This window comes from Lolium rigidum, chromosome 6 (genome assembly GCF_022539505.1).
Source record: "Lolium rigidum isolate FL_2022 chromosome 6, APGP_CSIRO_Lrig_0.1, whole genome shotgun sequence".
Classification (NCBI taxonomy): domain Eukaryota; kingdom Viridiplantae; phylum Streptophyta; class Magnoliopsida; order Poales; family Poaceae; genus Lolium; species Lolium rigidum.
The window spans coordinates 293260717-293275941 of record NC_061513.1 but is presented as its reverse complement, the minus strand read 5'-3'; the positions used below and the strand labels follow the sequence as shown (position 1 = coordinate 293275941).

The window sequence follows — 15225 nt, the reverse complement described above, 5'->3', positions numbered from 1 at the left end:
TTTTTTCTTTACTGTCTCTATGATCATATGCTGTCCATGATCTATACTGAAATACGTGGCTGTGAAAATGCAGTTGGTGCCTTTTTCAGCCGAATATACTTACTATCAGTATATTTTCTTCTTACAACTACTGATATCGGTATTGATTTTTAAACGACCATCTGAATAAAGTTCAGGTAAAAATACGGCACTCTGAAAGAGTGACCTGTTCTGCAGGCTCCTCAAAACGTGTATAATTTCGGCGGTATAGGGGATGAGGGCATTTTGGGCCATCTAGCAGGCCCCGTATTCGGGTCGGCCCGTATCGGCGAAATACGGGGCCCATCAAACCCACCCCGCCGCCCCCTACAAATACAGGGTGTAGGTGCGAGTGAGGGGATCCCTCACTCGCAACCCTAGCATCGCCGTGCGCCGCCGCCTCCCCGCACACACTCCGGCGAGCAATTCGCAGCCGCACGCCGCAGCATTTGCACTGCCGCCGGCCATGTCCGCACGATGGAGGAGTAGCTTGTCGCCCGCCTCCGGATCAAAGCGATCCCGCTCGCCGGACACGCTCGAGGAGGCGTGGCAGCGCCACTGCAAGCTCTCCGCAGACGGGAGTCGGCGTGCGGCGTGCAAGTACGCTGGCGCCCTCTACGTGCCTCCGAAGCTCCGCGAGTTCGCGGTGGGCAGGCACTACTACAAGGCCGATCCGCCGCTCAAGCCGATGAGCGGCGGCGATTTCGACAAATGGCGGAGGGATTGGGAGCAGCAGCGTGCGTGGAAGGCGGCATGGGAGAAGAGCACCAGCGGCGGAGGAGCGCCGCGAGCCGGCGAGGAGGAAGAGGAAACGGAGGAGGGGGAGGACCCCCTCTACTTGCAGGAGGTGGCCGCGTCCATGAAGGATGCCGCCGACAAGGCTCGGGCGGAGGAAGACAAGGCGGCGCAGGCCATCGCCGCCGTGGAGGAGATGGAGGCGCGGGAGGCCGTCGGCAATGCGACAATCGTCATCCTCGACGAATAGGTCGCTTCGTAGAAGTCGCGATCAGGTAGGATCGCGCAATTTTGTAAAATCTCTATCTATGATTTATCTATGAACATGATGAACAATCGAAGAATTTTTCCGGGGTTTGCAATTTTCAAACATACGGGGTGAAATACGGGGTCTGTTAGACGAAATGGTTCTTGCATGAGCATTTTTTGATACAGGGCTCTCTACTCGCGTTTTACGGGGCAGGAAAATAGGGGGTCTGTTAGACGTGCTCTAAGAAAGGCAGCTCTCTCTGTTACTGAATCTTGAGCATATGATGTACATGATCTATACAAATGTAAAACTGTATTTCAGACCTTCTCAGCCGCGATTGCGGTACGCATTTAAACTTTCTAGAATTTCTGATACTGATGCTGATTTGTAAAATGATAGCCTGGAGTTCATGTAAAATTCAGAACTCTCAAAAGACAGAAAGTAGCCCTGTTCTACAATTTAGGTAAGATGTGACGAGAACCTACATTCTCAGATTTTGTAGCTATAAAATCTTCTCCTCCTTCAGCTCGATCTCTTTCATTGCCAACTCCAATGCCGCCTTGCTCTTCCCCATTCTCCTCCTCCACCTCACGGTTCATCTCCTCCCCCCTCCACCTCTAGCAAGCAATTGAAGGATCAACCAAAACCAAAATTTACGTCAAAAACCAGATCATGATCGAGCTCACACGACCAATCCATGGCGCGCGATCGCAAGGTGTCGAGTCTGGTTTGGCAAGCAAAAGTCCCACAAAAGCTGCGAATATTTGCTTGGCGAGCATCAACTCGTTCCTTGGCAGTGAAGGAGGGGCGCATCTCTACTGTGGATCCAACATGTGCAATCTGTGGCTTAGAACCGGAAGATGATCATCATGCCATTGCACTATGTGTCATGCGACTCAATGCCGGCTTCTGTGTCGGCTGGGTCACGGTTCCTGAAAAAACAGTATATAAGACTTGAAAAGAAAACAAATACAGTACGTACTACCTTTTAAAGTAGCTTTGCAGGCACCTCACCATCGGGGGCTTCTCAAACTGCCATCACAGCCTGGTAAGCGAATCGCTCTGTAACGCGCGCGAGCGGCGCCTCCCGCCGGAAAAAGGGTTCCACCCTCCTCACCCCCGACGCTCTCTCCGACCGAGCGCCCTCCTCCATTATCTGCTCCCCAGCTCCGCCGCCGCGATCAACACGCCTGGTACGTAACCCTAGCTAGCAGTTTACGCTCTTTCCTCGCTATAATCACCAATCTAGAAATTTTAGGTTTTTGCCGCAAGTACGGGCTAATACTCTCGATCTCGTCTAATCGCGCACATGCGCATGCCGACTACGTTCACGCGCGGCTTAATTTCGTACATACCAGCAGGTGTTCAAGTTGCAGAAACGTATCTAGTACGTACGTGCACCAACTGCTTTGCAATGTTTTGTAGCACTGCTGATGATCTAGTACCAAACTCTGTTTAAAATATAGCTAGATCGAGGCTTCAAAGGCTGAAACAGAAATAGCCGCTAATAGCCCGACTAAGTCTATTTAGCTCCATAGTTGCTAACTTCTCGCTCCACGAGCCCAAAAGTTTTGGACCGGAAATTTCAGTAGGGCGGCCCATTTGCTCGGCAAAATAGCCACCAAGCTAACCCTAGCGACAAAAATCCCCGTCCCTTGTCTCAAACTAGGCAGGACACGAGGCTACCAGAGCCGACCATGGCGGCGCGTCGTCGCCCATGAAACCAGACGTCCCCGCTGCTGGAGGTGCTCAATCTAGTCACCACGCTGCTAAACATGGAGGTGGCGAGGTTCTCAAGCTCTCCTCGCCGCGATGATGACATTCTCTCCGATGCTTTTTAGCTGACCCAGATTGATTGCATGCATATCTTACTGTGAAGCTGTTGTTAACTTGTTGTATCTGTGAAGACCTTGATCTAGTTATGTAATTTATAGATTATGTCCTGAACCACATAATGATATTGTAATATTTGGACAAAACTATGTATATTTATCTGTGTGTACTATTTCTTGATTATGTGTATCTCTTATGTGAAGATCTTATTTTTTGAAGCACTCACTGAGTTTCCTCACTGCATATTTTTATTTATTTTTGTAAGGGTAAGTAGTGCATGTACAGGCCAAGTGCTATGTGAAGATGTTATTATGTTATGAATTTGTGAATTATTGATATATATATATATATTTATTTATTCATATATTTATATATATATATATATGCTACTATTTTTTCATTATTTACCAAATTGGCTATATGGCTTGAGCCCATTATAGACCGGCTATAGCCCTTCATAGCTTCAAAAATTGTCGCGGCTATCGGCTATAGCCCGCTATTTTAACCAGAGGTAGTAAGTAGTGAGTAATGAATTTCCTGCTTTTTCTCTAGGCCGGTCGGGAAGAAGATGCTTATCCCGCGACGCGGCAAAAGGCTGAAAATCTGCGTACCTAGCGGTGAGGCATCGATTCCGATCTCACCACTTTCCTTCTCTACATTGCCATGTTTTATGTAGTTTATATGCTTCATAATGCGCCAGAAAATTTGGACCGGGTCAATGCCCACGAGGAGGAGTTTGGAAGCGGGAGCGAGTCCGGCGAAGGCGTTTGGCGCCTACTCAGCAAGGAGGTCGCAGAGCACATAGATGACAGCATCATATCGCTCGCTTCGTTCCACCCTGGTGGCCACATAGGTTAGTTGGCTTTAATTAGTTGCAGATTCTCACATCTATAATCATCAATAGTCGATAGTGGTTGAGATTGCAATCTTGTGCAGGAAGTTCATTGCGAATTTCTGCATCTAATCATCGCTAGTAGTGATCATGATTGGAATTACAATCTTGTGCATGTAGGAAGTTCGTTGTTCTTCGCGTGCACTGGCGTGATCATAAAGAGCAATGAAGCTAGCACAAGCTTTGTGACCTCGTTGAGCCTGGTTAGATCTATCGATGATGACAGCAAGATCTTGCACGATTTGAGGGTTGGTGATACCAATTTTTCTATACTCTGTACCTTGCTTATCTGTGATCATGGTAATCATCCTCCTAATTGATGTGTGTGTGTTTATGCATCTCCTGCTGCTTTAACGTTCTTACTACAGATCGAAGTGCGCCTTCCCAACAACTACCTCTGCATTGGAATGCTGGAGCACTACGACTTGGAACACAATGTCGCCGTTGTCAGCGTTCAGCCCTTCTTTGTTTTTTGCACGGCACGTCTGGATTGTCGGCGGCGGTTCAAGATTGGTAGTGAAGTGGTTGCGCTAGGGCGTTGCTTCAACTCGGGCAAATTAATGGCCACCACCGGGGTGTTGACGGAAAATCGGGGGAGGATTTACCACGAGGAGCTTGGGGTCTCCACTTGTGAAATCACTATGGTGCACCGTTTGTTTCTCTTCTTACTTCTCTGCATGAAATAAATAGATGATGCCTTCATATACCACCATATGCACTGGGGTTCTTTTTAAACTTGAGCAAACCTTGTTCTGCATTGCCAGTTATTTATGTGCTTGTCTGAGTTCCACTTTTATTCTTATTGCTAGACTGGAGTTGGAGGACCCCTCGTCGATTTTAAAGGGGACTTTGTTGGGATGAACTTCTATGCTAAGGAAGAGTCTCCCTTCCTACCGAGGGATAAAATTCTGGATCTTTTGACGCGGTTTAAGACTACACCTCCGCGCTGCTGGTATGCCTTCTGAACTCACTTGAGCTTGAGCCACATCATATCTGATTGGCTTATATCTTTTTGTCTGAGCATTGATCTTTTGTCCCATGTTAGTCTCCTTACTGGAGCTTACAACTAGTTTGTATGCACTGAACTATGTGCGCCAATACGATGACTCATTAGCTGTTTCAAGATTATAAGGTTATAACGGCATTTGGTAGGTGATCTGAATTGAAGAGCATCTGACTTGATAACAAATTGGTTGTTTGCTACATCTGAGCTCAACAAGTAGCAGTGTTACCTTAACACTTGCATCCATACCACCTGTCTTGTCTGGCCTGTCTTACAGTTACATACTTACATGTACTCGTCTACTGGTGTCCATGTTGAACGTATTATACTTTTTAAAATTAAAACTAGCTAGTCAGAGTTCATTTAGTCCTTCTGGGTCCAATCCCCTTTTTTCCATCTTGCCATTGTTTTTTTTAGGAGCCATTGTTTAACACCTCAGTTTTTATAGTTTTTTGTTTGTTTGATGCATACATATGATCCATGTCTTACTTTTGTGGATTTACTCATGAGTTTATCACATTCTGCTGCAGGGACAAAAGCAAGGCACGAGAGTCCCATGAATCTCACGAGTCTGATTTAGAAGGTGAGGAAGGCCCGCTCATTCCCTAAAGACGGTTATAGTATGCACTATCGGCCAATTCATCATCATCAATGTTATTTTTCGATGATCATTTTGGAGTCCTTAGGAGCAGCACACATTTTTATTTTCAGCTTGTACTTCTTATCATACTATCATACATTATTCTTTTTTTTTACGGAACCTTGTCAGAGGGCCAGGCATTGCATTGATAGAAGAAAGAGGGTGATCCCGTTTATAAGGAAAACCGTATAGCACTTTTCAGTGTTCTAAATTCTGCTTATTCCTGATGCCAACTTTTCCATTTTAGGCAGTTCGAGCCCGGAGATGAAAAATAAGAAGCTGAAACCTTCCATATGTACTATATGTGATCCAGAATGCCAATCAGGTTGGGTCACTTCTAATGTTATATGTTGATCATTGGTCGCATATGGTCACTGATTGCTTCACCCTGTCCCTATGGCAACAGAACTCGAGGATAGATTAGTGAAGAGGCTGCCCCGAATTTATCGGTGGCCGCATGACTGGGGTTTTGGTGAGTCGTTGCTTTCTGTTCTATTCACTATCATTAACACATTGGTGATCAATCTTTACCATGTTGCGCAGTATCAGTGGAGTCTAGAATAGACAAGTTCAAGTCCCGTGGTTACCCCTTACCAGTTTTGGAGGATTGTGAGTTAGTTATTTCTTTGTCACCGATTATTCTATTTTATTGCACATTTGACTACTAGTTGCAGCACTCGCTCAACTAATGTGCCATGTTTGTGTTACAGGTGGCATGAAATTGCGTTATAATTTTGAGGATCAATTTAGTGAAGATATCTGGAGCAAACTCGCAAAAAGAGTAGCTTCAAATATGTCTCGAAGTGTTGTCGCATTGGCTTCATTCAGTGGTAATCATAATCATTATAAGCCTATTACTTTTATTATATTGTTTTTTTATATTTCATCACTAATTGATGATCGAAATTATTACTTTTGTAGGTGGAGCAAGGCTTTTTGCTTGCACAGGTGTATCCATAGACTGCAACGGGTCCACCACAAGAGTTCTGACCTCGGGAAGTTTGGTTAGAAGTTGTTTCCATGAAAGCAAGGTTGCTGATGACTTAAAGGTTGTTAATCTGCCAAAAAAAAACCATTTTACTTGTTCATTTGAATAGTGGTTTACCCTTGCCGTATCATTAATTGCAGATTGAGGTGCGCCTTCCAGATAAACGACATGTCCCAGGGACGTTGCAACATTACAATATGCATTATAATGTTGCTGTCGTCATCATCGAGAAATTTCGCTGTACTCGGACAGCAAATATCGACAATAATGTGAAAACTGATACTCTTTCGGAGGCAATAGCCATAGGGCGAATTTATGAATCAGGCAAATTAATGGCTGCAAGTGGGACATTGTTTGACAAAAAGAGGGAACTTGACTGCGATGATCTTAAGATCTCCACTTGTGAAATCACCAAGGTATGCTGTGCTAGTTTCAACAATATTTTATATGTGTGGTGGAAACAAATAGTAACACCAGAATAGATGAAACTTAATCCATCAACATACGTGTATAGATTATGATTATCGTAATTTCTACTGATTACTTTGTTTTGTGCTAGGCTGGGATTGGAGGGCCTCTTATTGACTTCAATGGGAACTTTATTGGTATGAACTTCTATGGCTTGGAAGAAACTCCATACATGCCAAAGGATATAATTTTGAAACTTCTGACGAATTTTGATGCAGAAGGGTATGTTTTCTGGAATTATGTAGATTGTCTTGTAGCATACAAGCGTTTTTCATGTGCATACATAACATTCAGGCCTTTGAGTGAAATGCACTTGCGTCCACAAGATATTTGTTACCATTTTTATATTATAATTGAACTTTGGTCATTACGCCTTGGAACAGAAGTGGCATATGGTGGTAAACTACATAAACTGCGATTAGGCCATCATATGAATAAACTGTCTGTTGCTTACAACCTGAATATGTCTGATAGAACATATGCATCATATGATAGTATCCTGTGCATAGCAAAAGTTTACCTGGAATTCATACTGGCTAAATCTGGGCTCGGTTTTAGTAGTTTGTTTATATATCTTGCATGTTCATATTACTGTTAGTTTGAACTCATGCCGGTTCGTAAGCCTTAACTTGATTTTGCGCTTTTCACTTCATGAATGAATTTTGTCAAAGTCGCATGATCTGGAGATGTTCCTATATGCTAAAACTACTTTTGTCTTATTTGTAGGACTGTTGACGCTGATTTTACTGAAGTCCCTAACCCAAACAGGTAATTATACCATATCGAGTGTGCACTTGGTTTATATATACAAGATTTTTGCATAGCCTACCATAGTACCATGCATACAATGTAGTTGATTCAGATTTACACTATTCATTAACTTATTTATATTCATCTTAACAGGTGGCATGTGCCTAAGCCGTATTGGTGTTATCCGTCATGGCACGACGTGATGGAGGAGGTAGACATATTGGAATTATTTGGGGCAGAATTTGATTAGTGTGACTTGTTTGGCCATGTCTATATTGTCTCAAGTGAAGCTCCTCTGTCTAGCACTCTGAAAATTTGAATCCTGAAATAGCCACCTCGTCGCATACGTAATGGACTTGTGTGAACTAGTCCAGGTATGCATGTCATGTTGTTTGTTTAAGTGTTAACATGTAAATATGTAGTTTATTAGATCAACTTGTTGTTGGTCTGGGAAGGACGCAACACTTGCAAACAATAAAATTTCCCTATGCGAAATCCCTGTCTATAGTGATTAATCCGTTTGCTCTCGCCCTTTGGTTTTGTGTCAACTCAAGATTTTTGGATTGGTAGGATTGTAGATCTAGATTTTCTCTCTTTTTTCTCAAGTGAGAGCAAGAATCATGAAAGGGAAAGTGAGGTAGCAAACTCAAAGAAAGTCCACAATAAGGGTAGGAAGAAGCTCTCGAATATGGGATATCTTAATGAAATGACAATTGATATCTGGTTATAATGGAAAAGAATTTGTTAGCACTAATTATGCATTAAGATTTTTGCCATTGATATACACGTGTATCTGACAAGGCAAAATATAGTGCCACCCTCTATCTGCGCACAAAAGTAAATTTTGCGACGTTTGTTCCTCAGGTTCCAACGGCACCACCAATTCGGTCCGCTAGCTATTTGGCATGCTCACCGGAGATAAACAATTTCATTAAGCTGGATGCAATTTACATTAAATTTGATAGAAATTTCATTAAACTGAACCTAATTTACATAGTCTAGAAATAAAATCTATACCCTAGTTTCCAGCGCCGCCGTCCTCTTCATCGTCGGAGAAGAGGTCGACGAAGGGCGGGGGCGTCCACAGCTGCGCCCAAGCAGGGACCTCCAGCGGCTGCGACACGTACTGTGGCTGCTGCGGCGGTTGCACATGATATGGAAGAGGTGGGACCATCTGGCCATCCCATGCTGCATGTGGTGGCGCGTGTGGCGGCAATGGTGGTGGTGGTGGTAGAGAGGCAGCGTGCTCCGCCACCATTGCCGAGAGCTGGACAACGTCCTCCAGCCCTGGCTGGGACCACTACGAGTCCTCGTCAGCCTTTGACGCGACCGGGGCTATGGACGTGCGCCTCCATTCAAAGTGGTTGGAGGCACATCCTCCATCTCGTCGTCCTCCGGCCTCACGTGGTGATTGACTAGGGGATGTTGCCTCCATGAGGTGGGCTTGGCCTTGAAGACATGGTCGTCGTGGAGCAGCTTGAGTAGGCATGGTTGGAGCTGGGAGGATTCTACGGCGTGGTCGCTGGGGCGAGTTGTCCGCGTGGGTGGTGCCGCAAGAACACCTATGCATCGACGAATCCTGGTCGCGATGTCAACGAGATGCTCTGGTGTGTCGCGGCAACACGTGGAGGCAACACGTGGAGGCAGAGCCAGTGGCATCAGAGTGGGGTCTTGTCAGTGAGACACGGCAGCGAGGAATCCTACTCACGCTCACTCCGCGTGACAGGAAGAGAAAAGTCAGGTAGAGAGACGGAAAATTTCTGGTGCTCTTAACAATGCGTGCATTCTGTACATCTTACATTTTCAATGCTATTGTCATATATCTTGGGACGATAATATTTTTTTGCTTCGTCTCATTAGCAAGGAAAATGCTGGTGCTTAGTTAATTAGTTGAAACCAACCTAAAATGATACAATCGTCAACACTGTATAAAGGCAATCCTGCAACGGAAGCGATGGCCTGCTACAAGGGAGCTTAGCTTATCTACATCTATTTCATCAACAGAGGACACGCATTTCGGCTAAAAGTTCATCGAGATCTATTTCTTCATTAGCCTCGTGCCATGTCGGATAGCACCAAAATGGCTTGGGAACGGGCCACCTGTTAAAGAGTTAAAACACAAGAAATCTGAATTTAACAACTTGTTACTGAATATAAACAATACCTGTTCGAGATATGATCGTCAATAGCAACAGTCCTACAGGGAAACCAAAATTGGTTTTAATAATAAAGAATATTGCAAATTGGTAAACCAATCACAAAGGGAATGCATAAATGGGTAAAAGGATTTATTGGCATCGAAGACGGAAAAAAAATGCAGAAGCACTAAGTTGTAGTCTACGGCTAAATTGAATAGCAACCATATTATAACTACAAGCATGTCAATTTTCGGCTGTTATAGATCATTTTTCAGGTACGATTGAACCCACTTCTCAATTCACCTGATTTTGACAAGATTAATTAAGTACCGATTTTCTTAGAATACATTTTTTCAAGTAATGTTCAACTGTAACATTTTCCAACATTACATAATCTTGTGAATTTCAAACGCATTATCGAGGCAAGTAAACTCATCAAGCTTTAATATTATGCACATGAAAAACAATTGCATATTGTACAAATTTTAACACAAATGCAAAAAAAGCATACCCTTCTGCATCAAACTTCCTCAAGAGTTTCAGAATTATATTCATTGGTAGGTACGGAGTTCCTCCCAAGCCATAGAAGTTTATGCCAATTAAATTCCCAGCAAAATCTATAAGAGGCCCTCCAATCCCAGCCTAGCACAAATGCAGAAGTAACAAACATGAAGACATTATTTGTAAGCCACACAGATGTGGTGATGGATTTAATTACTAATATTCTGATGCAACTGTTTATTTCCACCATACCAAAAAACACAACATACCTTGGTGATTTTGCAAGTAGAGATCACAAGCTCTTTGCAACTAAGCTCACTTGTCTTGTCAGTCACTACCCCACTTGTGGCTATTAATTTACCTGAATTGTGGACACGCCCTACAGCCACTACTTCTCCACAAGGTTTAATTTGCACCTTATCATTGATTTGTGCAATCTGAGTGCAGCAGAAATCCGTGATAGTGATGACAGCAATGTTATAATTTAGACTATAATGTTGCAACGTCCCTGAGATATGTCGATTATCCGGAAGGCAGACTACAATCTGCAATGAGTGATATGTTGAGATTAAACCAGCGTTGTAATGAATGAATAATGAATGAATAAAATGGGGAATTACACGATTATTAGCAGAGTAAGAACCTTCAACTTATCATCAACCATGTTTTCGTTGTTGGGAGTTCTAATCAAACTTGCGGAGGTCAAAACTCTTGTTGTGGACTTGTTGGATTCTATGACTACGCCTGTGCAAGCAAAACATCTTCTTTTGCCTACAAGAGTAATGATTCACATGATTTACTGACAAAATAGGAAAAAGATACCAAAAGTAGGTGGGGGCTTAGAGGGAATGCAATTACGAATGAATGAAGCCAGTGCCACAACACTCTGAGGCATATTTGAAGCAACTTTTCTTTTGAGTTTGGTTGACACATCTTCACAAAATTCCTCTTCGAAAGTATTAACCAAACGTCTGCGGACTGGCCACATCAATAAAGGTTCAGTAGTTGAAGGGTGCAAGAAAGAGCAGTCAAATGTTCGACAGAACAGAGCTAACATAAAAAAAGACAAAAGAAATAAACTCACAATCCTCCCAGAGTGGAAAGGGATAACCATTGGACCTCAGCTCAATTTTTTCGTCATCACCTGATCATTACAACATAGTAAAGCGACTGATGACACCATGTGTTAATAATAATTAGGAAAACTGAAAGCAACGACTCACCATAAGGAGAAGAATACGGCCATCGGGCATTAAAATGCTTACAATTTAATATTTTATCCTTGAGTCCTGGTGCCACAGGGTAAAACATCAATCAAGGACTGTGACCAACAATCAATACCCAAACATTAAAAGTGACCAAACCTGGTTGACATTCTGGATCACAGAGAGTACATATGGAAGGTTTCTGGCCCTTATTGTTTTGCTCTCCCCTTGAGCTGCCTATAATGGAGAAGATTGGTGAAGGGGAATGAGCAGAATTTAGAACATGGAAAAGCATTATGATAGAGAGGCGTATATTCTCATATAGCATACCCATGTACTTCGTATGAAATAAGTACGTAGCACACCACGTATATTAGGATGATAATAGGTACAACCATAAAAGTACAGAACTAAATGCATACGGGGATTCTACAAATGGTCATTGAAAATTAACATTGGTGGTGATGAGTTGCTTGATAGCACACTTCTTACCAATCTTAAGGAGTGAGTGTGTTTTTCTCACCTTGTGAATCAGACTCATGAGGTATGGGAAATCTTTTGATTGTGATATCAGGTCCTTTCTTAGCACTGCAGCAGAATGGGATAAACTCGTCAGAGTAACAGAGACACCCACAAACTAACTCACATTCCCTCAGTATTACTACATCCAATCTTGATTAAGGCCATTACTAATTTTTCTTAATCATGTGCAGAAAAATAATAAGATCAATTAGGAGAGGGTAAAAAAAGGGCAGAAGAGTGTAAGGAGACACATACATAAGACATTTAGAGTAATCTTTGCTTAGGAGTTAATCTAGTACCTTCTAGTAGGACTAGCAGGTTCTAGTATTGTAGGTGCTAGTATGTTCTAGTACTATTCATATATAAGCCTTAGGCAGTAGCAGACCCTGCTTAGCAGTAAAAAGTTGTAGAACGTCAGCGGTAGAAAGCTCTAGAAGTCTTTTGAAATCTAGCTGTTGCATCTAGCTTGTATCCTATAAATAGGACAATGCAATACAAGTTGCAGTAGCTTTTGGCAGCCACACTAACAGTGACCTAGCCAGCAACATTGACACCAGGAAGAGCACGAGCGGCACACTATTCTTCCTCGACAACTGCTTGGTGAGTTTGCAATCTCTCAAGCAAAGGGTGGTTTCTCCGTCTTCCTGTGAGGCATAGTATGTCGCAGCCACAATGGCAGCAACTCAAGGAATTTGGCTGGCTTGACTTCTTGGAGAACTTAATGCAAGAAAAACTGAGACAGTTGAGCTAATGATGGACAACTAGTCTGCCCTGGCATTAGCCAAAAATCCAGTCTTCCATTAGCGCAGCAAACATATTGATATTCGTTATCACTTCATCAAAGGTTGCTTGGAAGATGGAAGCATCAGCGCCAGCTTCATCAATACTTCAGATCAGCTCGCTGACATTTTGACAAAGTCACTTGGGCGAGTAAAGTTTCAAAATCTACGTTCTAGAATTGGAATGGTCTAGATCAAGTCAAGCATGAAGAGCAAGGATTAGGAGGAGAACTGTTAGAGTAATCCTTGCTTAGGAGTTAATCTAGTACCTTCTAATAGGACCAGCAGGTTCTAGTAGTATTGTAGGTGCTAGTATGTTCTAGTAGTACTAGTCATATATAAGCCTTAGGCAGTAGCAAACCCTGGTTAGCAGTAAAAAGCTCTAGAAGGCTTTAGAAATCTAGCTGTTGTACCTAGTTTATATCTCATAAATAGGACTATGCAATACAAGTTGCAGTAACTTTTGGCAGCAACATATAGGGTTTGTTTGGATCGTAGCCGGCCATCGCCGAACCAAAATTTTGGCGTTGACTACGGGCGTGGGCGCTCGTTTGGATTGAGACCAACTTTCCGGATCCCTGCCAAAATTTTGGTTCCTGCGTTCACTTTTCAGCCAGCTCCTGGGCGAAACCGCGGCGGCAAAAAGCTTCGCCAAAATATTGGACCGCCCCAATTTTGGTAAGGCTAACGCGGGCACCATCCAAACAGATCCATAGGCTACTTCCTACACACTACCTATGAGCTAACAAGACTAATAAGACAATCGGAAATCTTTGGCTCACCAGGAGTATCAAGGACATACCAGAGCGGGACTCTTTCATTAAACTGCTTCAAGAGTTCAATAATTTTAGTCCTTGGTAAGAATGGAGTCTCTTCCTTGGCATAAAAGTTCATCCCAACGAAGTCCCCGTTAGAATCAATGAGGGCCCCTCCAACTCCAGTCTAGAAAAAGAATAAAGTGGCACTTAGCCAAGCACAAGATTTTGGTGACACTGAAGGAAGATTCTCTAACTGAAAAAGGGAGTAAACTTCAGTGCCCCCCAGAAAATAGTTGAGTGCATATATGATAAATTTAGCCACTCATATCATGACACCATTATTTATTTTTGCTATGTATAGAAATTAAAGAGAGAAATCAACAGTGGACTCACCATAGTAATTTGGCATGTGGAGACCGCACGATAATCTCCACTTGGATTGGCAGTCAACATTCCAGCTGTGGCCATTAATTTTCCAGAGTTGAAGCAACGCCCTACAGCAACTACTTTGCTATGACTCTCGAATTGCCGCTGATTATCTAGACAGGCTACTTGAAGAGTACGGAAGCGAGGTATGTTGATAACAGCAAGGTTGTGTTGTAAATCCCAGAAGTTCAACCATCCCAGCTCAACATTGTTATCTGGAAGGCGCACTTGAATCTGCAACGATAAAGCCAGACAACAAGTATGTCAAAAAGCAAGCAATAGAGAGCAAAAAAAAAAACCAATTTGGCAGTTCCAACCGTCATGTTGTGAAAGATCTTGCTGTCATCTTCAATAGATCTAGCCAAACTTAATGAAGTCAGAAAGCTCGTCATCTTAGTCTCTGGGTCGTTTTTTATAATTATGCCCGTACATGCAAAGAACATCACGTCTCCTGCTACACAAGATGACATTTTCAATCATGGACTAGCGACAATGTATTAGATGGAAATATAAATCCAGGGCTGATTGTGTATAATCACCTTCATCGAATGAAGCGATCGATACAACAGTGTTTGCTAAGTTGGACGCGACTCCTTCGCTCAGTTCCGCCCAGACACCTTGGCCGGAATCGCTTGAGCTGCCGAATTCCTCTTCGAAAGGATTGTCCGGGTCCGGACACGAAGTTCCTTGTTTCAGTAAAGCATTATATTATATGTGGCTGTATATAATAAATCGATCGTGCGAGAAGGGAAAAAAAAAGTAGCGAAATTGAGAATCGGCGGCTCACCTCCGTCGTCTGTGCCAGCCTTTTGCTTTTTGTACGAGCTTCTCGTGCGCACGCCTCCTCGCTTGTTCTTCATCTCTCCGGCCTAGAGGAGGAGCTACAGATCAAGAGAAAGGGTTCAGCACTAGCACAGCGCGGATCTGGTCTAGACTGTGATCAAAAGAAATCGCTTTATCGCAAGAAAAGGGTTTCAGAAATCACTCCATCGCGACCAAAAAGGGGGTTCAACTAATCACCGGATGGAAAGAAACTCGAATAGCCAAAAAAATGGCGCCGGGGCGGATAGCGGCGAGGAACGGCGGATGCCGGTGAGGGTTGGGGGTGGGGAATTGAGGCGTCAGTTCTAGAGCACGCCGTGGTGGCTCGGGTCGGGTCGGCTTGGTATGTCCGGACCCACGGACTCACCTCACGGCAGAGACGACTGTATCCGAGTTTCAAAAACGTGACACAAAAAGTGATTAAACAAAATAATCACTTTTAAATGACTGCTGGTGTATCTGAGTGTAGTTGTGGTTTTTGAAATGAGTTCTTTTAA

The 15225-nt window shown here is 43.3% G+C and overlaps 2 protein-coding genes across 2 annotated transcripts; one reads left to right on the top strand and one right to left on the bottom strand.

Moving 5' to 3' along the window:
* The first annotated feature begins 484 nt into the window (after positions 1 to 484).
* Positions 485 to 7827, top strand: LOC124664378. The gene is made up of 15 exons (XM_047201913.1): positions 485 to 755; positions 3513 to 3689; positions 3849 to 3976; positions 4097 to 4174; positions 4538 to 4680; positions 5262 to 5314; positions 5619 to 5696; positions 5778 to 5843; positions 5915 to 5980; positions 6082 to 6201; positions 6293 to 6420; positions 6500 to 6775; positions 6919 to 7049; positions 7554 to 7595; positions 7731 to 7827. The coding sequence occupies exons 1-15, from the start codon at positions 485 to 487 to the stop codon at positions 7825 to 7827; spliced, it is 1854 nt and encodes a 617-aa protein (XP_047057869.1).
* A 1628-nt stretch (positions 7828 to 9455) lies between these two features.
* Positions 9456 to 15023, bottom strand: LOC124660720. Its single transcript, XM_047198534.1, has 16 exons — positions 14938 to 15023; positions 14694 to 14790; positions 14446 to 14592; positions 14224 to 14360; positions 13874 to 14140; positions 13525 to 13664; positions 11945 to 12009; positions 11581 to 11658; positions 11440 to 11505; positions 11301 to 11360; positions 11075 to 11194; positions 10860 to 10987; positions 10486 to 10761; positions 10227 to 10357; positions 9742 to 9774; positions 9456 to 9677 (listed from the first exon to the last, which is right to left on the bottom strand). Exons 2-16 carry the CDS (start codon positions 14764 to 14766, stop codon positions 9575 to 9577), a joined length of 1824 nt encoding a protein of 607 aa, XP_047054490.1. The 5' UTR covers positions 14767 to 14790; positions 14938 to 15023; the 3' UTR covers positions 9456 to 9574.
* Between the last annotated feature and the right edge of the window lie 202 nt (positions 15024 to 15225).

Excerpts from the sequence above, each read along its gene's own strand:
- LOC124664378 (XM_047201913.1), top strand. The coding sequence starts at position 485 with ATGTCCGCACGATGGAGGAGTAGCTTGTCGCCCGCCTCCGGATCAAAG. Across the intron at positions 4,175-4,537 it reads TGGAACACAATGTCGCCGTT|ACTGGAGTTGGAGGACCCCT; the intron begins GTCAGCGTTCAG and ends TCTTATTGCTAG. Across the intron at positions 5,981-6,081 it reads CTTACCAGTTTTGGAGGATT|GTGGCATGAAATTGCGTTAT; the intron begins GTGAGTTAGTTA and ends TTTGTGTTACAG.
- LOC124660720 (XM_047198534.1), bottom strand. The coding sequence starts at position 14,766 with ATGAAGAACAAGCGAGGAGGCGTGCGCACGAGAAGCTCGTACAAAAAG. Across the intron at positions 10,762-10,859 it reads TGGTTGATGATAAGTTGAAG|ATTGTAGTCTGCCTTCCGGA; the intron begins GTTCTTACTCTG and ends CACTCATTGCAG. Across the intron at positions 9,678-9,741 it reads GACGATCATATCTCGAACAG|GTGGCCCGTTCCCAAGCCAT; the intron begins GTATTGTTTATA and ends ACTCTTTAACAG.